This window comes from Phascolarctos cinereus, unplaced genomic scaffold, assembly GCF_003287225.1.
Source record: "Phascolarctos cinereus isolate Bilbo 61053 unplaced genomic scaffold, phaCin_HiC Scaffold_3;HRSCAF=262, whole genome shotgun sequence".
Classification (NCBI taxonomy): Eukaryota; Metazoa; Chordata; class Mammalia; order Diprotodontia; family Phascolarctidae; genus Phascolarctos; species Phascolarctos cinereus.
This window is the reverse complement of record NW_027555736.1, coordinates 75344915-75371750: the sequence shown is the minus strand read 5'-3', so window position 1 is coordinate 75371750 and position 26836 is coordinate 75344915. Positions and strand designations below refer to the sequence as shown.

The window sequence follows — 26836 nt, the reverse complement described above, 5'->3', positions numbered from 1 at the left end:
TTTTCAGTCTTTACTCCACTACTCAATGACATTTTTATCCCAGCTACACTCCCCTTCAGTAGTGGCCAATGGGGGAGTAATGGCTCAGGAATGGCTACGCCCTTTATTTTACCCCAAAAAGAAGTCCATACAATTGCTCCCTCTATACAGAAACAATCAATACAAGTGCATCCAATCAAACCAGAGAAGACTGAATTGGTAAATGTCACCAGTTGATTTAGAAATAAACTTAAAACTGTGTGTAAAATGGAATTATGATCAACTGCCCTAAATTCCAGCATCGTGGGCTATAACAGAAGTATAGACACCCACCTGTAAAGGGCGTCTCACTCCTCTGTAAAGATGTGTTAATTATGTTTGCTTATTAAAGTGACCAGAAATAAGACTTAAGAAATAACACTGTTGTATTTTAGACAGTATCAGCATGGTATATAACACAAATTTAAACCCCATATGCGTATCTGTGTGTACATATGTATAGCTTTGTTTATATAGAATCAACATATTGATATAATAAAATAAGAACCACAAGTAACAAAAACCACAATGCCCCATGTAAGGAAAACTTGCTTGCTTCTCAGATTAAGAAAGATAAAAAATATTTATTTTTATCACAATAAAATAAATTATGACATAATTATTTATAATTGTAAGAAATAAGATTATTATTAAAATATTGATTATACTTACCAATTACATAGCTACTAAGCTCTAGCATACATGAGTCAATGCTTTTTGCTTACCAAGCACATTAATAGCTATTCCTCATAACCACCCTGTGAGCTAGGTTAGTATCGCTACTCCAAAAGGAAACAGAGGCACAGATTAATTAATAAATTGATTCAAAGTCATACAATGAATCATTAATGGACCTGGGGTATAAGCCCAAAGATCCTGATTTCTCACACCGTGGAGCTAAGGCTACTTTATGGATGGAGACCTTCAGGTCATTTGCAGTCTTTCTACTTACCCTGATAATGGAAAATGAACTTTTTTGGGCGGTTGAGTCACAAATTTCCAGCCTGACATGATTTGTAGTTACAGCCATCCTCTGGGACTTACTTTCGAATTTCAGACTCAGGGGACTATTTTCCCATATTTATCTAATTAGAGATATCTTAAAACTCCTTCCCTTTTTTCTCCTCCTAACTATTTGTTGTTAAATTTTGCTATTTCTTTTTTATTACCCACCCTGCCTTAGTCTGGGAATTATAAACAAATCAATATGCTTCTGGAATGAGCTTATCAGTTGACTTCCCTATGACTCTGCTCACCATTCCTCTGCTATTTATTCCCAGAACAAAACACTGTTCCCTGGTAACCGTCCCCCTTTATATGTTATTTCTGCCTATTGGTCTGATCAGCCACAGTCGAACACATCATACCTCAACTCCAACGTGGTGATATCATTTTGGTCCTCTTCAATAACAAAGGCCGATAACCAACCAATCTACTTCCTCCTATTACAGAGAAAACTCTTGGAGAATAGGGACTCTCTCACTTTTGTATTTATATCCTCAAGCTTGTCATCGTGACCATCATCATACATTCAGCAAGTATTTCATAAAAGGTTTTCATTTTCATTCATTCAACAGACACTTTCTGAAGCATTCTGATTGCCATTGAAGGCCAATATGTTGTACAGACATAGTGCAAAGAGTATTAAATGTGGGGGTCAAAACAGCAGTTACAGTCTTCCAAACTGTGTGAGTGTTGACAAGTCACTCCAACCTTTTGTGCCTGTTTTCTCCTGCAGAAAATGAGGATAAGATAAAGAGATGGGAGAAAATACTTCTTTCCCTTCTTGGCAGATGTCATGCTCAGTCATGTGTTGGTTAGTTTTGCTATACTTTGGTTTTTCTTTTTTATTCTTTGTTGTAAGAGATGGCTTTTTGGGAAGGGAAGGGGAGGGATACATTGATGATGTAAAAAGAAAATATGTTAATATTTTAAGGTGGGGATAATATATGGCATATGGTTTCCAAATTTGTAAATCACCTTATGAGTGTTTATTACTACATTGAATAAGAGATGCTTCTAGGATTCGAGCTTTCCTAGTCACTTGCACCCATTACTATTAGAAATATATTAACAGCTCTGGTGCCTCTCTTTGCTCTTCTGCTGAATCCTACATTCCATTGCAAGGACTGCCTGCATTAAGCCGCGTTAAGACCATTGAATTCACTTTCTGGGAAAGTCCCAGTTATGTAGGAAGAAATTTGTAACTCCTCCATCCACTGCCTTTCCTCCAGCTGCCTCCTTCACTGCCTTCATTTCTATGCTAGACCATTTAGCCAACTGGTCTCCATCACTGCAGGCAGATAAATCTACTCATGGGCTCTGCTGGTCTCGCTCCTATTTCGGGCACTTGGCAAATGCTCCCACTTACAGTGTTCTACCTTTTCTCTTTCTATCCAAAGACAATGTTCTCCTAATTTATTTTTTTTAATAATTAATTTATACAATCACTTCCATAAGCTTTTTAGTTTTAAATTTTTCTTCCCCCCCGCCACCCGAAGACACAGCGTGATCTAATAATGACCATAATGTTCTTCTAATTCAGACTCTTCCTGCCTTTTCTGCTGAGTAGCTCCTCTGGCTCACGTCACTTCAAGCACTGAACTGATGAAGAAGAGCTGATGGTTAGCCTCTAACTCCCACCCTCACCCCACAGCTCTTTGGGAAAGTTTATTTGTTTATTTTAATGGCATCTCTGAAAGCAGATTATGATCTGTGACAACAATTGCCTTGGGGAACAAATATGAACTGGGATACCTATGAACTGAACCTGTGATTTCTTTGATAAAAGGAACTTCCAGATGAGGACACTTCTTCTCTCATGCAGGTCAGCACCTTCTCTGCAACTTATAGACTTAGTATCCTAGAGCACTGAGAGGTTAAGTGACTTGTCTAAGGTCACATAGCTCATATGTGAGAGGTGAGACCTGAATCTAGGTCTTTCTGTTTCTAAGACCAGCACTCTACCCATTATACCACACTGACTATATACACATACAATTCATAGAGGCCACAAAGTTAACATTTTTGAGTATTTACAAAATGTTCAAAGTGACTAGTAATATAGCAAAGTACTATTTAAACCACTTTACAGGGCTTCCCACAAGATATCCCCTGGCTAGGGAAATTCAATTTTAAAAAGATGAATCTGGGACAGCTAGGTGGCTCAGTGGATAGAGCTCCAGCCTTGGAGTCAGGAGGACCTGAGTGAATCCAGCCTCAGACACTTGACACTTACCAGCTGTGTGACCCTGGGCAAGTCACTTAATCCCAATTGCCTCACCAAAAAGCAAAAAAAAAAAAAGAGATGAGTCCTACACTCTGCTTTGAAGGTCATCAAAGGAGGGGTGAGGGAGATCTATAAATGAACAAGGGCTCTTTGCTAAAAGAACCACAAAGCTCTTAATCCTGGATTGGACATCTGTAGAAGCATCCTTCCATTCATTCATCCGATGAACATTTATTCAACAGGATACTGTACTAGGAGCTAGGCAAAAACACCAACCAAACTCTACCTTCAAAGAGTTTCCCCACAACTACAAAGTTGTGGGGAACAAAATGTGCACAGATAAGTTAAGACAAAATACACACAAAATAAGTGCAGGATAATCTGTGGGGAAAGGGCTCTAGCAGCTGGGACAATCAGGGAAGCCTAAATTACAATGTGTTTGAGTTGAGTCTTAAAGGAACCTAAGGATTCCAAGAGGCATAGAGGAGGAGGGGGAATATTCCAAGCATGAGCGACAGTCTGTGCAGATACAGAAGGCAGAGGTAGCTATTAAGAGAGGCAGTTGGCCTATAAGGGAAAAGGGACAATTACAATTCACTTGAAGTTCAATGAAGCATCACATTTAGAAATAAACTTGTAGAACTCTAGGCTGTGCGTAGTGGATGTTGCACATACACCCTCAGGTTCATGTTGTTAGGTAGCCCTATTGCTGTTTTCTACAGTTTTTGATGTTAAGGCTTTTGCCTTTATGAGACAGGGGAAAGCTAGGCGGAAGCTATACTGAGTAGTATCTTGTGGGCTGCCCTGAGGTCAATGTAACTGTTTCCTCTCTACCTACTATCTAGCCTTGGCTATCCAGAAGGTAGTGATGACTTTGCCTCATCCATTGTTTCTCCGTTCACATAGCTCCTCATGAGCTTTGTCATTTCTTTAAACACAGCCTGATCTGCTGGCTTCTTTTTGAATAAGAGATCTGACCCATGATTAAAGGAAGGCAAGGTGGGGAAGGCCAGATATGGGGAAATAAAACATTGTTCACCCAGAAAAACCAATGGGAGTGATAGAGATGGAATTGAAGTGTTTAAAGTCCTAGAGCCATGATTCTTCTAAGCAATGGACTTGGTTGAGAAGCACCTCATTACCAAATGCTTCATTATTCAGGCAGAACCTAAGTACTAATAGAATAAATCAACTCAAATGTCAATGAAATATTTTTTCAGATTAATGAAGAAAATTCTAATTGACTTCCAGTATAAACCCAAGTATTTCTTTCTCTGGTCTAGTTTTTTTGGAGTAAGTTTGAAATCAGTAGCTGAGGATATTTCATTTCCTGTCCCGTTTGGGTAAAAGCCACCTCGGCAAACTCGGCTTTTTTCCCATTTCAGTTCTAGGAAAGTAAGCATCATATGATAGCTCTTCTGTGCCCGTTATGGTCTTCACATACACATGAGTCTCTTCCATCTCTATTGTTTCCTTCACATCCACATCAGGGCTGCTGAGATTCTGGAAAAAAGACAAATAAAAGGACTAATGAAGCTTGAGCAGCCTCAGAATTTCTGTCATTAAAGCCATTTATAGCTTTGTGTTCTCTCATATCCTTTGTCATCTCAATATTAAATAATAATCAGGTTCCCCCAAACAACTAATAATTGGTTATTTTATATTGACCACCTACCTCGGATTAGAATTTCCCTAACATCCCTAAGGTCAGGAGGTCCCCAGGAATTCCTAGGGGAGTTTCGAGGGTTATATTAGTCACAACGCTACTGTAGCTCTTTAGCATGCCAATTCAAGGCAAATTGCCTGCTTCTCCTTCTTAGTTCCCAGGGTGTCATACTGGATTAGGCAACAGCCCTAACTCTGGTAGCATAGAGATGCCTATGCTTCTAAAGGTAGACATTAATGCTTTTCACAGCACAGAAAAGAGCAATTAGTAAATGCACAAAGAAGAATTCTGTTTATAACCTTATTTATTATGAAGATTAATTTGCTTCAAGTAAAACCCTGTACCTTGGTTCTAAATTTTAGCGCAAGAGTTTAATTTAAACAAATGATTGTCATTGACAACAGACCAGTCTCTAAATCAGGGCTTCTAAAACTTTTTCCACCCCTCATATGTTGGCAGCATTCCTTGGCTTTGTGTGGCTTGATGGCATGTACAGTGCAAAGTGTGCATGCTGTGTGTTCAGAACCAAGGCTGCAATGAAGTTGCATAGTGTAACACTGGCAAATGCTGCCACAAACACCTCGGACTCATTATGTGTTTGATTTTGAATTAATTTTTGGTCTTTGCACTTTCAGGAACCTTTTACCATTGGCAAATGGGGTCACAATCCACAATGTAAGAAACACTGCTAACATAAGCCCCTAATAATGATAATTCATTTGCTAAGGTTAAGAGGTCTGTTACGGTGTTACTGTTCACAATAAAATCTATCCCTGAACCTACCCTTTTAACAAACCTTCAGTGGTTCTCAAAGTGTTGATCTCTCTGCAAAGACTTCACCAATTCATGTGTCATAGTCCTCAGGCGAGATATCACCTCAACAACCTGAACCTTATTCCTGACAAGAGTACCACCATCTCTCTGGTCATCTGAATTCCCAACTCCTTCCATTCCTCACTCTCACTCAACATATCCATTTACTTGACAAATCTCACCAATTCCACCTTCATGTCATCTTTCATCTATGTCCCCTTTTCTCTATTCACACAGTCACCAACCTAGGTCAGGTCTCTATCAGCTCTCACCTGCCTCCTAAGTTGTACCCCTGCTTCAAATCTCCCCACTTTAATCTGTCCTACACATAGCAGCCAAAGTGATTTTCCTAAAACCCAAGTCTGACCTTATCAGTCCCCTACTCAATGAACTCTATTGGCCCTAGGGTCAAATATTGTTTCCTTTTTATCTCATCTTTTCCATTTCCATTTTGGTGTGATTTTTATAATGCCTATAATTATTAGTATAGTAGTATGTATACATAATTTATGAATAAGTAAATATACATATGTTAAGGGTTCATGCTTGAAAATTTTTACTGATAAGAGTACATGTTCAAAAATGCTTGGACACCATTGCTGAGTATTGAAGTATTTCAGTCTCAATGGAAAGACCTTCAGATATGGTGTCAAAGAAGGTGTATTAGAGGACAGATACTGGAAAAGATTAAACGAGCATCCATTGAGAATCACGGAATCTCAACAATGGAAGAGATCTCCCTCATAAGTCATCTAGTCAACCTATACTTGGATATGAATTCCTGATAAGGTCCATGATTATGATCATCCAACCTCTGAAGACCTCCGTTTATGGGGAACTCATTACCTCATAAGGAAGCCCAATTGTTTTTGGGATGGCCCTAATTATTGGGAAGTTTTTCCTCACATTGAGCCAAAATCTTCACCAGAGTAACCTTCACCCATTACATCTAGCTCTACCCTTTGCAGTTAAGCAAAATAAGCTTAATTCCACTTCTCCATTACAGCTCTCCAAAAACTTGAAGACATCTTTCATGTCCCTAGAGAAAGTCTCTTCTCCAGGCTGACCTCTAGTAATGAAAATTACTACCTGATTCTAATCTCTCTGTCTGTCTGTCTGTCTCTCTGTGTCTCTTTCTGTGTCTCTCTGTCTGTCTGTCTCTGTCTCTCTCTTCCTCTCTCTTTCCCTTTCTTCTCTAGTTTTCATTTTATGTCCCTCTCATTTTAACCCCATCGACTTTTGTACTCTCCTTCTGATGACAGGATTTACAATCCACAGATTATTTATTGTGAGATATTAAAAAGTGCAACTGAGAATCCTTACCTCCAATGATACCTCAGAACTGCCATAGATGTCTGGAAAATCATTTGGTCTTTGGTTTTCCTAAATTGGTAACAAAAATGTAGAATGAAAAGATATAAGCTTGGATCATGATTTAAGTACATGAGAAATGAACACAGGCACATTCAAAAATAGGAGATGGAATGGATTTAGAGTCCATGTGACACTTTAGATGATAATAACCAGACAACTTTTCTGAATAACTCTGTCTAAGGGACTTTGAATGAGGGATCTGGACCCTGAAATAGCCTTGCATTTATGACAAAGGGATACTCTACCCTCTTTATTCTGGAAGAAAAAAAAAGCATAGATGACTATATTCCTGGACATAACTGATTTATAAACACCTTCATGCCTCGGAGCCACCTGTCTTTGGCCAGATTTATCATTCACTCTCTTTCCCTGCACGTTGTACTTTGTTTCAAAGTTCCCCTATACTGGCCCAAAGGATGGAAGCTTAGAGCTTTGCTAGACATAGAAGACACCGAGGTCATCCACTGCATCCTGGCCATCACCAGTCTTCTTGACTTCTGTCCTGCCACTGGACATTTATGACTCAGGACAGAGAGTGAGGCTGACAACTTTGCACAACTCTGCTTCACTTAAATCCAATTCACAAGCAAGTCGGGCCATCACGTGTGATGTCACTGGTCCTCTTTGAAAATAAACAACAATAACTACAACAACCTCATACTTGGTCTCCCTGCCTCAAATCTCTCCCCATTTTAATCTGTCCTACATATAGCAGCCAAAGCGATTTTCCTAAAGCCCAAGTCTGATGGAATGGGAACTTGGTTTCACCATTATGTTATTATTCGATAGACATTAAGGATTACAACCAGAAAATTTCTCTACAATTTGAGAGTATTGTTACTTTAAATAAATGTCCTCTGAAGAGTAGATATTCTCATTAGCCTCACAATGAAGCTCAGGCTTAAGGTGAGAATGTTTTTGTTCGGCATCTACTGTGGGAACAGAAATGGAATCTAAGAATTCTAATCCCACAAACCAGGAAAGTCATTTACAATGAAAGCTCCTGTTTTGATTTTTTCTTTGCATCCTCAAAATGTCACACAATGCCTGGCTTAAGCCTTAGGTGGTAAGTACTTAATAAATGCCCAATGAATGAATGTCATTTAGAGTCCTTCAAACCAAATGAAAGGGATAATCACCTGGGTATGCCCATCCTTTCTTCTTTTCTGAGCACAGACCACAATTAAAGCTACAAGCAGGACCATGGCCACCAAGGTTGGGATGCCTGCTGCCAGCCCCAGAATTATGATACAATCCTAATGTAGAGAGATAGAAAGCATACGATCAGATGTATCAATTCTTCCGTGGTTTCATACCATTCACTCCCACAAACGGTCAGTAAAGATGCTGTGTGCACCAAGAGCTATGTCCAAGCCACAGTCTTTATTCACACTCAAGGTCCGACCAGATTGTAAGCTGCTTAAGAGCAAGGATGGTATTTTTCTCTATGTTTCTGTTTTGTTTTGTAAATAGCTAAGAAAACATGCCTAGCACATAGTAGGTGCTTAATAAGTGCTTATTGACTTCTCTAAATATGACTACCTACTAAAAATTATGCAGCAGTGAATAATAATAATAATAATAATAACATTTATATGGCACTTTAAGGTTTATAAAGCATAATACATACATTATATCATTTGATCATTACAATAATCCAGTGAGATAAATGCTACTGATATTATCATCCCTGTTTTACAGATGAGGGAGCCCCTCTCAGATCCCTAGTGGACCCCTAATTCTGAGGCTCAGAGCAGCTGGAATCATACCACTAGCAAGTGTCTGAAGTGGGCAAGCATTCCTGACTCTAGCTGCAGCATTCTTTCCCCTACACTGTGCTAATGTACAACCTACAAAATCAGACACAAGGTCCCCCCCGAAGAGGAGGAGTAGAATCTACAGCACTCCGAGTCACCAAGCTCTAACAGGAGCTGACGTTAAAAGAGCACTTCAAGGTTTACATGCACAATCGCCTTAGAGCTTCACAACAACCCTGATGCATCTACTGCAGGGATCATTATCTGCATTATACAGATGAGGAAACTGAGGCTCAGAGAGGCCCGTGCCTACATAGGGAATACATGTCAGAGGTAGGATTCCAACTCAGGTCTTCCTGACTCTGTGTCCAGTGCCCTGCCCATTATGTCATGCTGCCTTCCAGAAACTAGATCTGGCTCTCATGCTTCTCTGATGAGACAGACAGAGATTTGGGTGACTGGTTCACAGCATCTGCCTCACCCCTGTCTTTCCTCTGTACCCAAACACATTTGACTCAGCAGAGGCAATTCATATCAGTAAAATCTAATGGCTGTTCTTAAGGTCCCAGGGTACTTTTGTTTTGTTTTTTTTTTGTCATTTCAGTCATCTCCGATTCTTTTTGTGACTCCGTGTGTGTGTGTGTATTTGGCAAAGAACGGTTTGCGATTTCCTTCTCCACTCGTTTGACAGATGAGGAAACTGAGGCAAACAGGGTGAAGTGACTTGCCCAGGACCATACAGCTAGTAAATGTGTGGGTCCAGATTTGAATTCAGGACTTCCTGACTCCAGGCTCTGTGCTCTATTCACTGCACCACCTAGCTGCCCCAGGATCTCTATATTTAGACTTCTAAAATGACCCAGGGGAAGTTTGCCTTCCTAGCCTTGGAAACTGGGACTGCTATAAATGCAGAGAAAGTTATCATCCACAGGAATGCAATTATCTGAGTGATATAAATGGCAAAACCCCCACAAAAACCCCCATAAAGCAAAGTAATCTTGCCTCCAAAGAAGTGATGAAATTCACCTCCCTCTTTTCTTTGGAGAGTACTTGTGTGGAAGCTTGCATACACTGCCAGATGAGATCAATACATTGGTTGGTTTTGAATACCTATTTTCCCTGAAAGAGTGTTCCCTGTGGTTGACAAGATGGGATGGAGGTGGGGGAGGGTCAGAGGAGCATAGCTGAGAACAAACGTGATGGAAAAACAAAATGTCTCATAGATCTAGAGATGGAAGAGATGCCAGATGCCATCTAGTCCAATTGCCTCATTTCACAGATAAGGAAACTGAGGCAAAAGGAGGTTTAGTGGCTTACCCAAGATCACATAGGCAGAAAGTGTCAGAGGCACGATTCCAACTCAAGTCTTTTAACTCAAGAGCCAATGGTCTTTTCACTGTACCATACGACCCCCCCATTTTTTAAATGTATCATCTTATATTTAAAAAAAGAAAAAGAAACACAAGCGGTTGATTAGATTGGGGGAATTCATAAAAGTTTTCTGCCTTTTTGGGCTATATTAGGGTTTTTACTCTAGCAACCAAACTTTGGTTCTTTTTGCTTCCAGTAAGAAGAAAGGAGAGACAGACAGGGGTTTGGAATAGAACAGGGCAGAGACGGGGCAGAATTGTAAACTGCTCAGCACTTACAGAAAATGAGCTTTCCTGGACAACTATTTCGCAAGTCAGAAAAGTTTTCAAAGCCTCTGAGCAATCATCACCCTACCCAATTAGCCCATATCTAAGATAATGTTCTGAGGGTCTAGTGAGTGAACCCAGTGCAATTTCTTCTCTCTCTCTCTCTCTCTCTCTCTCTCTCTCTCTCTCTCTCTCTCTCTCTCTCTCTCTCTCTCTCTCTCTTTTCTTCCACTCTCTTCATCTCCCTCTCCTTTTTCCACTTCCTCTCCTCCTTTTCCCTCTCCCTCTCCTTTTCTCTCTCCCTCTTTTCCATCTTCCTTTCCTTTTCCTTCTCCTTCTCCCTGTCCTTCTCCCTCTCCCTTTCCTTCCACCTCTCCCTCTCTTCACACGGACCCAACTGGCTTGAGGACTATAGCTCTTTAAAAATGGGTAGCAGCCTTGTAACATACCACATGTGAGGGGGTGGGTTGTTTGTGTGGCCAAGTACGGGAAGTTTATGCCTACCCATCTCGTCAGACTCTTTTATGTGTCTTTTCTTAAGTACACCACAAGGAATCCACCCAATATGCTGGCGTCCATCCTTGTTTTCTTTTTATATCATGGGGATACCAGAAGAGCCTACAGGCTGTTCATTGGCCATTCTTTGCTCTCACCACATGATCAGTCCATCTTCTTTTTTAATTAGCTATTTCTCTGATGATAGTTATCAAGTGGGAAAATAAGATAGTCTCACCACGCGGTGAGCTGATGTTTACTGTCTCTGTGACCTCGAATAAGTCACCTACGTGAGCTTTAGATTCCTCATCTGTAACATGAGGTGGCTAGAACAGATAGCCTCTGGGGTCCCTTCTAGCCTTACCCTGGGCATCCTGGGGTCCCACAAACCCTTGCTACAAACTCATGATCCTTGCTGAATCTCAGATGGGGTTTTCCCTGAGCTCTGTTAGGCAAGGTTCCTCTGGCAGTCTGGATGTTGCCCTGGATTCCAGATGCCCCAGAAAAAGTGGAGAATATTCCCTACTCCTACATCACAGGAAGACTGCTCACTACCCTGAATCTCCACATAACCAGCTCACTACCATTTGGTCACTCTCTGTCACCTCTAATGCCCAGCTGCTCAGCCTGGTACCCTTGTATGTCACTCTGGTGTGGTACCCAAAAGCAGTCTCTTGGTGTTAAGTGCCCATTCAAGGCGACAATAACCTTTCCTTTACTACTGCTAAGTCATTCTCCCTTCTCCACAAGGGAAAACACTTGTGGGTTGCTACAACCAAGGTCACTCATGCTTTTTTTACATACACTCCCTGACAGACCGAACAGTTTGTCTCTAGATTTCTGGGCCATCGGTTAGTATCTGTCCTTGGCTATTTCCAGCTTCTTTTTCAGAGCTCCAACTACTGACAAGCCAAGCTCCTTGATCATTTTCACAATATCCCCTGAGAGCTACAGACACTCAACAAGCACTGATTTGATGCCTTCTCTTTGTCAGGCACTGACAATCCACAGATGCATCATCATCCCATTTTAAAGATTCTCTCGCTCATCAGAGAAAACAGCCGCCTTGGAATGATCCTAGGTTGTGAAATTTTAAACTCAGATTCATCAAGGATCTTTGATTTCATTTGTCTAGGAACTCCCTCCACCAGCTGCTGTAACTTAATAAAGTCTTTGGAATCTATCCATGTTTATCCAACAGTTCTTATTGTTCGTCTTTTGTACTTGAAGAGGACCGATGACATCATGATGTTGAGGTCAAGGTACAGTGAGTATGACTATGGCTGAGGATTTACACAACTATTAAGTGTCAGGGGCTGGATTTGAACCCAATTTCTCCTGAGCCCAAGTCCATTGACTTGACTATTCACTATGCCACTGAGGCCCCTTAGAGGCAATAAATGCTTAAGAATAATCAGTCCACAAACATTTATTAAGCTCTTTGTATGTGTCAGGGGCTGTGCTAAGCAGTGGGAATACAAATATGAGCAGAAAGAAAGGTAGCCCCTTTCCTCCAGGAAAGAAACTTCCATTCTACTAGGGAAATATAACATGTACAAGGAAGCTGAAGAAGAGGAGGTGGTGGGATGAAGATACCCAATCATAAGCACGGGAGAAATAATGGAGAGTGCGACGTGGAGAAGAATGAAGACATCGCTGGCCAGGTGCCTTCCTCAAGTGAAGGTCCTGGGAGGAGTCATCCGATCAGAGTGAGAAGCTGCAGAAGCTGAGAGGAGTCCTTCCAGTGTGAGAGTTCCAGGGCAGTTTGAGTTTCCAGGATGAAGAGTCTTCTGCAGCATAAGAGGGTTCTTGGGAACAAATCTTAAGAATAATTTCTCCACTTGACATTGAAGAGAAATTGAGAAAGACTGTGAAAACACATTGTAGACTTTAAAGGTGATACAAATGTAAGCTATTATCATTATTTCATTCTCACCTCTGTTTGAAGCATTTTATCAGCTTATCTCTGGAATCCTCACAGCTCCAGGCAACATTGAACACCTCCCATTTATTTTACAGAAGGTAAGTCGATCAAAGGCTGCTAAGTGGCACAGTGGATAGAGTTCTGGGCTCAGAGTCAGAAAGACTTGAGTTCAAATCCAGACTCAGAAATTTCCTAGCTGTATGACCTTGGGCAAATCACTGCCTCTGTTTGCCTATGGACCGGTGGTCCACTGGAGAAGAAAATGGCAGACCAGTATCTTTGCCAAGAAAACCCCAAGGACAGATGTCCACAGGGTCACAAAGAATTAAACACAACTGAACAACAACAAAGTCAATCAATCGTTAATAAACATTTATCAAGCACTTACTATGTGCCAGGCACTGTGCTAAGCACTGGGAATGCATGCAAGAAAAAGAGACTGTCCCTGCCCATGAGGAGCTTAAAATGTGAGGAGAAGACAATACACAAAAGGAAGCTGAAGAGGGAGGGAGGCTGTCAGAGCTGGGCCAAGGATGTATCAAGCTGATAGCAAGTCAAAGCCAGCTGAAGTAAGCTGATAGTAAGTAAACTGAGGCAGAAGAGTTTAGAGAACTCATCCCTAGCCACATAAAGTTGGGCTTAGAGTTTCTGAGTCAAGATGCAGTATGCGATGGCGTAATGAGTGCTGAATCTGTATTAGAGGACCTGGGTTCAAAGGCATTTGCTAAGAGTAGCTTCAAAACATTCCACTTATAAATGGGGTGGGGGGCATTCTTCCACAAATAAGCACAGTATTTTTGGGAATGATGATCTCAAAAAGCAGATAATAGTAGGGAGGTACTTCTATTATAATCTGCTGAAATTTGTTGTGTGTTCCCTTACCCACACACATAAACCAGGACCTAAAAGTCCTTTTTCTCTTTGAAGAGTCCTCATCCAATTTCACATGGACTAGCATTTCCATTGATTAGATTGATCAGTTGGCTTTTTAGGGTTCACTCCTCTACAAAACCCAACTCTCAATTTCCAGAGCTAGCTCTCTTCCAGCAATCATAGCCAGCTCTTTTCTCTGCTGCCAAGGACCCAGTTTCTCAAAGCTGCTCTCTGCTTTGAGTGACTTCCTTTCTACATCCAAATCTCTCTGTAATGTGTGTTTCTCTGCTTCCTCAATAGTACCTCCAACCTTCACTGCTGCAGTTCCCTGTTATATTATGAACTATGCTATGGTAGGATGTATAGTATAACAGGAAGAGCAGCCACTGTTCTCAGTCCTTATGAGCATGCACAGAGCCCAGCTGATGCAGTTCTCCACGTGAACGAGGCCAGACAGCCTGCTTCCAGTAGAGTGGAGATAACATGTAAGGGAAATGCCTTGGAGAGACATTTTGTAATTGATTTTGGTTTGCTAATTACATTTTTTTGATGGGCTGAGGAGCATTCAAAAAGCACTATTTGACCTAAGGTACTTTATTTTGTCTTTGTATTCCCAGCAACTTATAGAGTGCCATATTCATATCAGATGCGTAATAAATATTTGTTGGGTTGAATTAAAGGGGCAGAGTTGGAGAACAAATCCAATAGTGTACTGGAGCCAGCTTATACCAGCTCTTGAAAGCAGATTGTTAAATTTTCAGTGTGAGCATTTACTTCTTGGAAATCAGCATAGCTACAAATCAGGGCTTGATTTATTGTTTCTAGACCTAAGAAGGTAATAGAGAAAATGTTAATAATATAGATTAAAGTTAAAAGTCTGTCAAGAACACTTTTTTCCCCTCAGAGAGCTGAATGTTAAACATTTACCAGCATACCCCTGGACAAATGAGAGCAGTAACCTAAGAATTATTAAGGTTTTAGTACATAGTGGAAAAGAAAATACTGTGGCCACTTTATTTCAAGAAAAATGATCAAATTTCTTTCCTCTTCAATCTCCACACCTGGCCATCTGGATTTTCTCTATAATGCTATAGTAGTTTGATCTTCCTGGAAGTTCACTCCTCTCCTAACCTTCTCATACAGGAAGTACCCTGGACCTCTGCTGTCCCTTTCTCTAGTAGGTTAGTTCCTCCCAGAATCTCCATTAAAAGGACAACACCCAGGCCAGCTGTTTCTTCATTTCTCTCTAAGCTCCACTCCTGACTCTCTGGACTTTATCTACCTTGTCTCCTTGATAGGACCTTCTTGTCCCCCTTTCCACTTCCTTTTAGGTGCCGTCTTCTCCCATTAGAATGTAAGCTCCTTGAGAACAAGGACTATCTTTCTTTCTGCTTGTACTTACATTCCCAGAACTCATCACAGTGTCTAGCACACAGCAAACACTTAATAAATGCTCATTGGTTTGACCTGTTGACTTGAGAAAGAAATTCCAAAATGAATCAAAACAAGTAGTATTCTACAAATAGAAAGAACTCATGGAACTCTATTAAGGAGAAACTTAAAATTTTGCTTTTGGATTTATATCTCTATCGCTTAGCATAGTGCCCAGCACATAAGTACATAATAAATACTTTTGTACTTCTCCATTCTTTTTTCATTCAAATAATTGTAAATATATTGTGCTCTTTTTACATTATGTTCTACTTGTGAGCAGAGGTAGTAGGAAGATGTTTTCTGTAAGTGAAATACAAAATTATATGTAATTTGGTTTTGTTTTTCTGAAATTTTTTCCATTCAATGTCGTACTTACTGCTGTGATTCCACCAGTAGCATCAGGGAAGGAAGTCTGTAGAGGGAGGGAAACAAACCACGCATTTTAAGAAAACAAAATCTGTAATAAAGGATATTATATTTGCAAAATAGCTTATCTGAAAATAGAATTTCTATTTTCTGACTCTTTGCAAAACTACCCAATTTTAATAGCCATTCTTTTAAACTGAGAGCTGATTCATGTCCAAAAAAAAATTGAATTTGGTCCTATGGATCAGTATTTCAGAAATCAATTCTTAAGTACCTACGTTGTGCATTTGCAGCATATAAGAAACAAAAAGATGGCAAAGTGGGCATGGAGTCAGGAAGACCTGATTTCAAATCCAGCCTCAGATACTTACAGCTGTGTGACCTTGGACAAGTCACTGAACCTCTCTGCCTCAGTTTCCTCATCTGTAAATGATAATGACAGTACCTACCTCACAGGGTTGTTATGAGGATTAAATGAGATAATATTTGTAGAGTACTTAATACAGTTCCTGGCACATAGGTACTTAATAAATGCTTGTTTCCTTCCATCATTCCAATTCATATGTAGAGACAGGGTAGCTTAGTGGATAGAATGCTGGGCTTAGGGTCAGGAAAACCTGGGTTAAATTGCTGCTCCTGCCACTGGCTATGTCATACCCTGGACAAACGTCTTAAGATACTATGTATTTCAAGCAACTTCCTAAGACATCTATTGAGTCATAGGTGGGCTGTGATCTGCATTGGCAAAGGGAGTTCCCATACTGGGAGTTCTCCTTCAAGTATTTGAATTGTCCACAGCAAATGTTTGATTCTGTCACCCAGGACACTGAGCTATGTGTCACCTACTTATGGAAAGAAAATTAATTTCATTAGAAACCATAGGTTTTAGAACCAGAACTCCATGTTACAAATGAAAAAATTGAGAATTAGAAAGGTTTACCCAAGATTACAAAGATAGGAAGTAGCAAAGCCCAGGATATAAGTATAAGGCCAAGTGTGTGCTGGGAAGGGAGGGTTAGAAGAAAGAAGGAAGCGTGGGGGAACACTCCAATATTTCCACAATATTTGGGAGTCAAGAGAGGAGACATTCAATGATGTGTAAATCCCTTGAATTATACATCCGAAAAGGCTGTGACCAAATGCCACAGTATGGTCATATTACCTGTCATGTATTCTGATTCAGTAGGCATGCTTTTAGCATGTCCAGTTTAAAAAGAAGACAGAAGTCTCCTCAGAAGTAGTGAGAGGTGGACTGATAAAAAGGGGGAGGTGCCAGTATAGCCAAAGGGAAGAGCAGAGAGACATAGGACATTGCAGCCCCCTCCTTTGCCCCAGCATCCTGTCTAGACCTTGATGGTGGGAGCAAAACTTTATACTTCATCTGATTGCCGTCTCAGGGAGCCAGTGCTCTCCAGCTACTGCTGTTTTGAGATGGGAAGGAAAATGTATAAATAGAGCCCTCCATCACATGCTAGGCTTTGAAACTTCTGTAAGTAAACTGATGTGTCCTTCTTCTGCTGTTTTGAGGAGATTATCATGATTTTTGGAGATATTTGGGGAGTAGTGGTCATTTAATAATGAGTGCCAAGAATGTTTAATACCTATATTATTTTATCAAGTACTTTTGGCTTTGATTTCATGAATCCTCTGGTTTGGTTTGCTCAGAAGTCGTTGGATGGGGCTCAGAGTTAAGAATTTTAACAGCTGAATACCCAAACAATATTATGTTTCATGAAAAATCAAGGTCTATTTGGGATATCTAGAACTCAATATGGGACTGCCATTCTTTTCTGTCTCTCTTTGCCATTACTTTTGATGGCTCCTGGCTATTGCCACCCTGTCTCTTACCATTGCCACAGGACTCCTATCCTCTTTTTGATCAGGTTGCATTGTAAGGAAATCTACCTAATCATAATGTGTTCTGAGTCATATTGACCTACTATGAAAATCATTTTCTTTCTTTATCTAATATTTCCTTTTTTTCTTACATTTCCACTCTTGTCTCTCTTCATTCTCTCCTTCCTTCATTCTTCTCCTTCATTTGCCCCATCTCTTCTTTATTTTTCCCTTCAATTTCCCTTCAATTTAACTGCTTTGTATTAATATGTTATGTGTGATTTCTTTTTCTTTTTTAGTGGTATTTTAGAGGGTCTCTTATCCATAGATAGAAACACACTTTAATTCTTCCTTGTGAGGTTGATTTAATTTATCCTTATGAATCATCAGTATAATTGCCCCCAAAAAGAGAAGCAGTAATACCCAGAGAAGGAATAAACAAGTGGAACTAGACCAAACATCATACTGTAATCTTGTTAAGTTGAAGGTAACTTGTACTCAACATAAAAGGCAGAACAAGTCAAGATGGAGAGTGAACAAAGCATTGGAACAGTTTGCCACTGGAAACCAGAAGCCTAAATATATTTGAAAAAGATTGGGACTTCCTCATCTATTCAGTTTGCTCTTGCTTCACGTGAAGTTTCTGCGCTGTTCTACAGAGGTTTGACTCAAAAACGACACTAACATTTGCTGACTTATCTAGTGCAAAGGATATGAATACTTACGGTGTTAGGCGGCAATGTGAGATTTTCAATCACACTCTGAAAAAGAAAGGAAATATTAAAATTCATTGCCATTCATAGTCTGTCTGGTTTCTCCCCCTCATGTACCTCTAACTCAGGTAGATATTTCCTATTTTATCCCCACCTGCAGGTTCAACCTGCCCTAACCCTAGTCCTAGGGATTCCTAGAAGTAGTTTGGCTCAGAATCTATTTTGATGAGCTCTCCTCTCCCCCAGTGTATGGGATCCTTTCTTTGAGCCAATATCCCTGCCTTCTATCTTAGTCTTTGAGCAACTGCTCCCTGAGGCTTATTGTCCCATTTCCCCAGGTTTGGGTCCCTGATGCTAATTGCTTAACTGATTGGACCTGAGTTACCTGTTTTGCAGTGATTAGAGTCATGGGCTAAGTTCATATCTGGCCTCGGACATTTACTAGCTGTGTGACTTTGGGCAAGTCACTTAACCTGTGTTTGACTCAGTTTCCTCAACTTTAAAATGAGGATAATAATAGAAATTGCCTTGCAGGATTGCTGTGAGGATCAAAGGAGATAATTATTGTAAAAGAAGTGCTTAGCACAGTGCCTGGCACATAGTAGGCACTATATACGTGGAATGATTTTCTCCTTCCCTCCCCCTCTCTCTCCATCCTGGACCAAAACTGCAGTGAGAGACAGAGTATCCAAGACTGAGTGGTAGTCTCACTGTACTGTGTGCCCTGATCACACTCCATCTAGAGTACTATGCTCACTTCTGGGTGCTACATTTTTAAGAGATAACATAATATAAGTTGGATAGAGTACCAGGTCTGAAGTCAAGAAGACTCATCTTCTTGAGTTCAAATCTGGCCTGACACTTACTAGCTATGTGACCCTGGGCAAGTCACTTAACCCTGTTTACCTCAGTTTCTTCATCTGTAAAATGACCTGGAGAAGGAAATGGCAAACCATTCCAGTGTCTCTGCCAAGAAAACCCCAAATGTGGTCATGAAGAGTCAGATATGACTGAACAAAGTTGGAGAGCATCCAGAAGAGGGTGAACAGAATGACGAAGGGCCTCAAGATCGTGCTATAGAGCATGTATCTGGGCATTGCCTTGAGTCCAGGTGTGAAATTTCACATACCAAGAATTCTTAACCAGGAGTCTATGAGTCCCCATGAACTTATATGGGAAAAAAATTACATTTTTATTTTCAGTCTGTTAATTAGCATTGATTAAGCACCTACCATATGTCAGTCATTGTCCTAGGTTTCCTTTGTAATCCCATGCATTTTATTTTATGCATTTAAAAACATTATTCTGGGAGGGAGTCCATAGGTTTCAATGGATTGCCAAAGTGGTCCATGATCCAAAAAAGGCTAAGAACCTCTGTCCTATACAGAGGTACAAAAGGCTTTATTGATTCTAAATGAGCACTTCATTCTATTCTGTCATTGATGATATTTCTTTAATAAGCTATAAACTTAAGGATGACTGATTGAGTGATACCCAGCCACATACCTAAGCTATGGACTTGCTCTTGAGAAGGGATAACAGACACAGAAATGATGAGAATACAAGTTAACAAAACCAGAGAGAACCCAGTTGTACACATATAGACTCTGAGTCTCTGGCAGAAGCTTATGTCTCCTAGTGGACCTTCCATGGGACCACATGGCTCCAGAAAGAGAGGGAAACATGTCACCCCAAAGATGGCAGGGAATAGAAGTGTCATGGAGTATCATGAATTTCTGGACCAATAGAGAAATAGCTGTGGAGCAAGAGAAGAGGTTTTGTGTAAGTGGAATAATTCTGGGACAAAGTTTTTTGTGTGTGTAAGAGAGTGAGAGACAGAGACAGAGAGAGACAGAGAAAGAGAGAGATTCTTGGAGCAAGTGCAATAGTTTTTGGCTCTAATCAGGAGCTGGAGTCAAGGAACATCGAGGTGCAGATCCCTAATGCAGAAGAGAAACCCAGAACTTTACTTTTCTTAGTACTGTGAATCGTGTGGAATTTACTGACTCAAAGGAAGGAAGGAGTCAATTCTCTCCCAATCATGACCTCTTGTAGGGAAGTGTCAATACTATGCTTCTCATTATAGCCAAAGATCTCATTAGCTTTTTTTTTAAGAGCTAGAGAGTATTTTCTTTAAAAAAATTATTTATTTTAGTTTTCAACATTTACTTTTATAAGATTTTGAGTTCTAAATTCCTCCTCTTCCCAAGATGGCATGAAATCTGATGTAGGCTATACATGTATGATCATATTAAATATATTTCCACATTAGTCATGTTGTGAAAGAAGAATCAGAACAAAAGGAAAAAACCATGAGAAAGAAAAAAGAGAAAATAGTATGCTTCCATCTGCATTCAGACTCCATAGTTCTTTCTTTGGATCTGGATAGCATTTTCCATCATGAGTCTTTTGGAATTGTCTTAGATCATTGCCTTGCTCAGAAGAGCTAATTCTAACAAAGTGGGTCATTGCACAATGTTGCTGTTACTGTGTGCAGTGTTCTCCTGGTTCTTTTCACTTCACTCAGCATCAATTCATGCAAGTCTTTCCAGGTTTTTCTGAAGTCTGCCTGCTCACCATTTCTTATGGAATAATAGTATTCCATTACATTCATATAACATAACTTGTTCAGCCATTCCACAATTGATGGGCATTCCCTCAATTTCCAATTCTTTGTCACCACAAAAAAGAGCTGCTAGAAATATTTTTGTACACGTAGGTCCTTTTCCCTTTTAAAAAAATCTCTTTGGGATACAGACCTAGTAGTAGTATTACTGGATCAAAGGGTATTCACAGTTTTATAGCACTTCGGGCATAGTTCCAAATTGTTCTCCACAATGATTGGATCAGTTCACAACTCCACCAACAATGCATTAGTATTCCAATTTTCCCACATCTTCTCCAGCATTTATCATTTTCCTGTTTTGTCATATTAGCCAATCTGATAGGTGTGATGTGGTACCTCAGAGCTGTTTTGATTTGCATTTCTCTAATCAACAGTAATTTAGAGCATTTTTCATATGACTAAAGATGGCTTTAATTTCTTCATCTGAAAATTGTCTCTTCATATCTTTCGACCATTTGTCAACCGGAGAATGACTTGTATTAGTATAGATTTGACTCAGTTCTCTACATACTTTAGAAATGAGGCCTTTACATACTATTTGCTATTTTTTTCTTCTGTTTTGTTTTGTTTTTTCTTTCTTGTGGTTCCTCCTATTGGTTCTAATTCTTCCTTACAACATCACTAATATGAAAATATATTTAGTAGGAATGTACATGTATAGCCAACATCAGATTGCATGCCATTTTGGGGAGGGAGGTGGGAAGGAAGGGGGAGAAAATTTTAAAATTCAAATGCTTATGAAAGTGATTATTGATAAATTAAAATAAATTAATAAAAAAAAGAAATGAGACCTTTATCAGAAACCCTGGCCATAAAATTTTTTGCCCAGATTTCTGCTTCCCTTCTAATGTTGGTTGCATTGGCTTTGTTTGTACAAAAACTTTTCAATTTAATGTAATTAAAATTATCCAAGATTGTGCATTTCATAATGTTCTCTACCTCTTATTTGGTCATACATTCTTCCCTTCTCCGTAGATCTAACACGTAAACTATTCTTTGCTCTCCTAATTTGCTTATAGTTTCACCCCTTATCTTATTAGCTTTTTAAGCTGTGATATCACGTTGTTGACTTGTATAGAGCTTGGAACCTACTAACTCCCACACACAAAATTGGAAATTGACACTAACTCCCTTGTGGGGAAAAAAAGCAAAAACTATTTAAAATATTAACTTCTTACCAACAGAAATAAATTTGGTGTTATTGAGGCTGTGATCTCATAAACGGTTTATTTGTTTTATTTAGAAGGTTTTTTTTCTAATTTAAGGGACTATAGTCAACTTGTTCATTGCTTTATTTAACATGAAGAGAGAAACTCAAGATATCTAGACTCCAGAGTGTCAAGTAATGTTTGAAAGGTTTCAGTGGGCTCTGATTTCTTTACCAATTTCAGATAGTCAAATAGTTTTGAAACAATTAGAGTATCAACTCATGTATCTTATCCTAGTTTAATTGTGATTTTATTTCCAAGCTATAAAACAAATATGGTTGCATGGTGTAGAGTCAAGAGTATTGAACCAACAAAAAAAAAAAGTACTGAAACAGGAGTCAGGAAATCTATGTTTTAGTCTAGGTTCTGCCACTATCTGTCTGTGTGATTTGGGGCAATTCACTGAACCTCACTGAACCTGTGTGCACTATTTTCAAAATGAAGGGGTTGAACTAGGTCATCATCAAGATCCTTTTCCCTGCTAAAGTTTGGCGTTCTGTGCCTGCGATCTAAATCTCATCAGAGAGCTATTGCCAAGGAAAAGACACCTGTATCATATCTAAAAGGACTGCTTAGGAATTGTTAGGGCTTGGGGTAAATTTTGACCATAGAATGTTGGCTAGAGATGTACCCTGTGGATTAGTAATCAAACCGTAACATAGATGAAGACTGCAGAACTTTAATAGCAAGTAATAGGAAAAAAAAGGAGTCATGGCAGCCCCTGGTCATCTGGAAGAGTGTTCAGTATGTCCCTTAATAGGGAAATAACATCATAGACATACTTCTTCTACTAGAAAGGTATGACACAGATTCTTACATAGCCATTGCCTCTATAGTTAACTACTCCATTCCCTCTTCTTATCTCTCTCTCTCTCTCTCTCTCTTCTCTCTCTCTCTCTCTCTCTCTCTCTCTCTCTTGTTTTTGTTTTCTTTCTCTACCATTTCTGTAATAGAGTGTTTCTTAGTGTGGGTATTAGATTGACTTCCACCAATATACCAACCAATAAGAAAATTTATTTCTTCTGGTTAGCAAACCCACCTCTATTGTATCTTCTATGATCTTTGCCTCTTAGCCTCCTCTAGACTCATACTCTGGTATTTTTCACTCATTCCCAGATTTATAGCTGAAGATGGCTAAAGATGGTAAATATCTAATCACTGCCTAATTAAGGTATTGTTAGGTTCTTATGATATCACCATATCGGTAATACATACATACATATATACATATACATACACACACACATATATATATATATATGTATATATGTATGCACACACACATATATATGTATGGCTTGGGCCCTACAAGTAATTGAGTTAATCCTGATTATCAGTTGAAGGAACTGGGATATTTAATCAAGATAAGAGAATTCTTTTTTTTTTGTTCTTTTTTTTTTTGCTGGGCAATGGGGTTAAGTGACTTGCCCAGGGTCACACAGCTAGTAAGTGTTATGTGTCTGAGGCCAGATTTGAACTCAGGTCCTCCTGAATTCAGGGCTGGTGCTCTATCCACTGTGCCACCTAGGTGCCCCAAGATAAGAGAATTCTTGGGGAATGTATCTCCATTCCCTGGAAATTTCCAGCCATGTCACTGCCCATGGCTTACTGTCATCCAGCATACACATACTTTCCACCTCCTGTGTTGTCTTTACTCATTAGAATTTAAGCTCTTTGTAGGAGGGTTTCAGAAAAACCTGGAATGACTTATATGAATTAATGTGAGATGAAGTGAGCACAACCAGAAGAATGTTGTGCACAGTAACATCAATATTGTATGATATTCAACTATGAATGACTTACCTATTCTCAGCAATACAATGATCCAAGACAGTTCTAAAGGATTTATGTTGAAAAATGCTATACACCTCCAGAAAAAGAACTGATGAAGTTAGAATGCAGATCAAAGCATACTTTTTCTATTTTATTTTTCTTGGGTATTTTTTTTGGTCCATGTTTTTTCTCCCACAAACATAGCTAATATGGAAATATGTTTTGTATGACTGTACGTGTATAGTCTCCATGAAATTGCATGCTTTGTTAATGAGGGAGCAGAGGAAGGAGGGAAGAGAGAATTTGCAACTCAAAATTTTTAAAATGAATGTTTAAAATTGTTTTTACATGTAATTGGAAAAAATAAATGTTTTTTTTAAAAATGAAGCTCTTTGAACATAAGGACTGTCTAATGAGCTTTTAGCTGTATCCCCAATGCTCAGCATACTATCTGACCTAGTTAACCTTTGTCTCTGTCTCTCTCTGCCTCTTTTTCTCTGTTTCTGTCTCTATCTCTCTCTAATACCATGTGGGAAAATGATTAGACTCATTCTCTATGGCCCCAAAGGGAGGAACCAGCAAAAAAGTACACAAATTGGCATGAGGTAAATTTAGATTAGACCCAACTTCAGGAAAAACAATTACAACTATTCAGAGCTATCCAAAAGGGCATCCTCATTGAGTTATTGGGTTTTCCTTCAAGCAAGAGTCAGTTACCACTTATTATGTAATTGTAGTAGAGATTATTTTTGGAATATGGGTTGGTTTAGATGACTGCTCAAGTCCCTCCCAAATCTAAGCTTCTGTAATTCAATTATAGTATAGATAGATCATGGTTTTAATAAAATCTGAAATACACTAAATGACTCTTTCTTTAGGATACTCAGAGCAAGTGTATCACCCTTCCAACCCTAGTCAGAATAAGGCTAAAGCCCATTGTCTCAGGAATGAGTGAATTTAGATTGGATATTGTTTTCCTCTTGAAGAGAGCATTGTACTCTGTTTCTTCAAGACATTAATATCTTTCTCCTATTGGCCCAAATCTCTGTCATTCTCATGGTAACAAATAGCACATGCAATGTCTTGTTCAGGTCACTCCCCATCTCCCAGATGTTACTCAGAAAGAAGCTTTGTCTCTATGACACTGACATCAGCCCAGTGCTCGCTGGTGAGACATTGCTTGGGAGTAGCTGTATCAGCCCTTGTATTGAGCAGCAGCCCTCTGGACAGCACTTGGAAGCTTGTTTTTTTTTTTATTTACATCAATATTTATTCAGCTCTCTTAAGCTCAAGGACTCTAATCCAAGTTGGTTCAAAAGAGAACTGATGAAGAGTCAGATATAACCTATAAATGAGAGATAGGCAAGGCTTAGATAAATACAGGGTCATCTGAACTACCCTGGTCAGCAGATGTGTCCTCTTGTGAGGGAAATGAGTGAGCTATATCTAAGCCCAGAACCAAATTCTCCAGCTATCAGATAGACATTGGTTGATGGAAGGAAAAGGTCATAAGATTTTGAATTGAAAGGGCACTTAATCAGCTAGCCCAACCCCTTTGATTTGTAGATGAAGAAACTGAAGCCCCCAAAGGGGGAAGTAACCTGTTGAGGGTTATATGGATTGAATGTAGCAGAAATGGAACAAATTCAAACCCACATCTTCTGATTATAAACCCAGCACTTTTTTTTTTTTTACTACTGACAACCCCTACTAAAAGGAGAGGAACTGTTAGGAAGAGCCCTGTTCTTCAGTCCTTTCCTTTCCACTTCAATCGTCTATCCCATTTGCCCCTTCCTCTGGGCTCAAACCAGCCTAGAATCTAAAATCTACTGTCTTGCTCTTGGCAAGAAGCATAGGGAGGCCCCAGTTCAGATAACCTTGGCACAGTGTCAAGCTCCTTTCTTGATGCCCATGTGCCCTGGCATGGTACCAGCTAAGCACCCTAGGTTAAATAGTACTAGGAAAACACTCAAAATTCAGTTGTTTTTCTTTTTAAAGTAATTAGAATGATCAAGCTTAACCCTGAAGAAGAGATATGAGAATGTGCCTTCCTTCTTGGAAGGGAATATGAACCACTGTCACACTTAATTGATGTGTTAATTAGCTTTGCTGAACTGTTTCTTGTTTTCATTTATTACAAGTGATGGTTTTCTGGGTTGACTGTGGGAAGGGGTCTATTGGGAAATTAAGGTGATGTCAAAATACAAGATGCCACTACAAATTGATAACAAATTTAAAAGAATTTTAAACACCATATGGAAAATTATTCATCTTTGGTCAGTACTTAAAGGTTAATCTCTTGACCTCTTTATTCACAAAAGCATGAAGAACTTCTTTCAGATGAGAAACTTTGTTTCTAAACATATCCTTTCAACAAATGGGAAGACAGTCTTATTAAAAGCCTTTTCATTTTCTTCTTCCCTTAAGAGAAACAAAGTTGTCAATGGGATAAAAAAACAAACAAACGAAAAACCCTTTTCACTTACCATTTCTGTTGTTTGCATCTGGGATTGCATACGTGTGTGGAACTCCCAATGTGGAAACTTCCTCCACCAATGAAGATCAACGACTCATTTGGGAATAGTGTTTTGAGCGTTAAAGAGTTTAAATCACTCAAAGCAAGTGCCAGTGGTCACACAGCTGGTATGCTTCGGAGTCCTCTCAGCACAGACTTCCTCCCAGCACCAGAATTCACCAAACGAATCCAGATTGATCACAGGTGCCCTCCTACTGACTCTTCACGCCCATCTGCAGGACAGTTCTACCTTTTGAGCCATCTGTGAAGGGAGGGAGCAGAAGAAAGCTGAGCTCAGTCTCTGCTTCCAGGGCACCAGACATGCATGGTCAGAAGGCAATTGTCTCAGTTGCTGCTGCCTGGCCAGAGTTTAGGGAGGCATCTGAGGCCACATGTCCCTCAGCAAAGGAGAACTATTCTTTGTCACCCTTTATTTGCACCATGTTGGGCACTTGCCCATTCCTCTGGCACTTGTATTCGTCCCCCTTAATTTTCAGTCTCCCTTTCTTCTCCTCACCTCTGCAGCCAAAGTCAAGTCAATCCAGGCTTGGAGGAATCTGCAGCCAGCAGCAGCAGGCT

The 26836-nt window shown here is 39.7% G+C and overlaps 1 protein-coding gene across 1 annotated transcript; it reads right to left on the bottom strand.

Moving 5' to 3' along the window:
- Nucleotides 1–692: 692 nt before the first annotated feature.
- On the bottom strand, nucleotides 693–26836 carry OPALIN (oligodendrocytic myelin paranodal and inner loop protein). The gene is made up of 6 exons (XM_020997012.2): nucleotides 26229–26836; nucleotides 18148–18183; nucleotides 15597–15632; nucleotides 8240–8356; nucleotides 7050–7109; nucleotides 693–4750 (listed from the first exon to the last, which is right to left on the bottom strand). The coding sequence occupies exons 1-6, from the start codon at nucleotides 26256–26258 to the stop codon at nucleotides 4571–4573; spliced, it is 459 nt and encodes a 152-aa protein (XP_020852671.1). The 5' UTR covers nucleotides 26259–26836; the 3' UTR covers nucleotides 693–4570.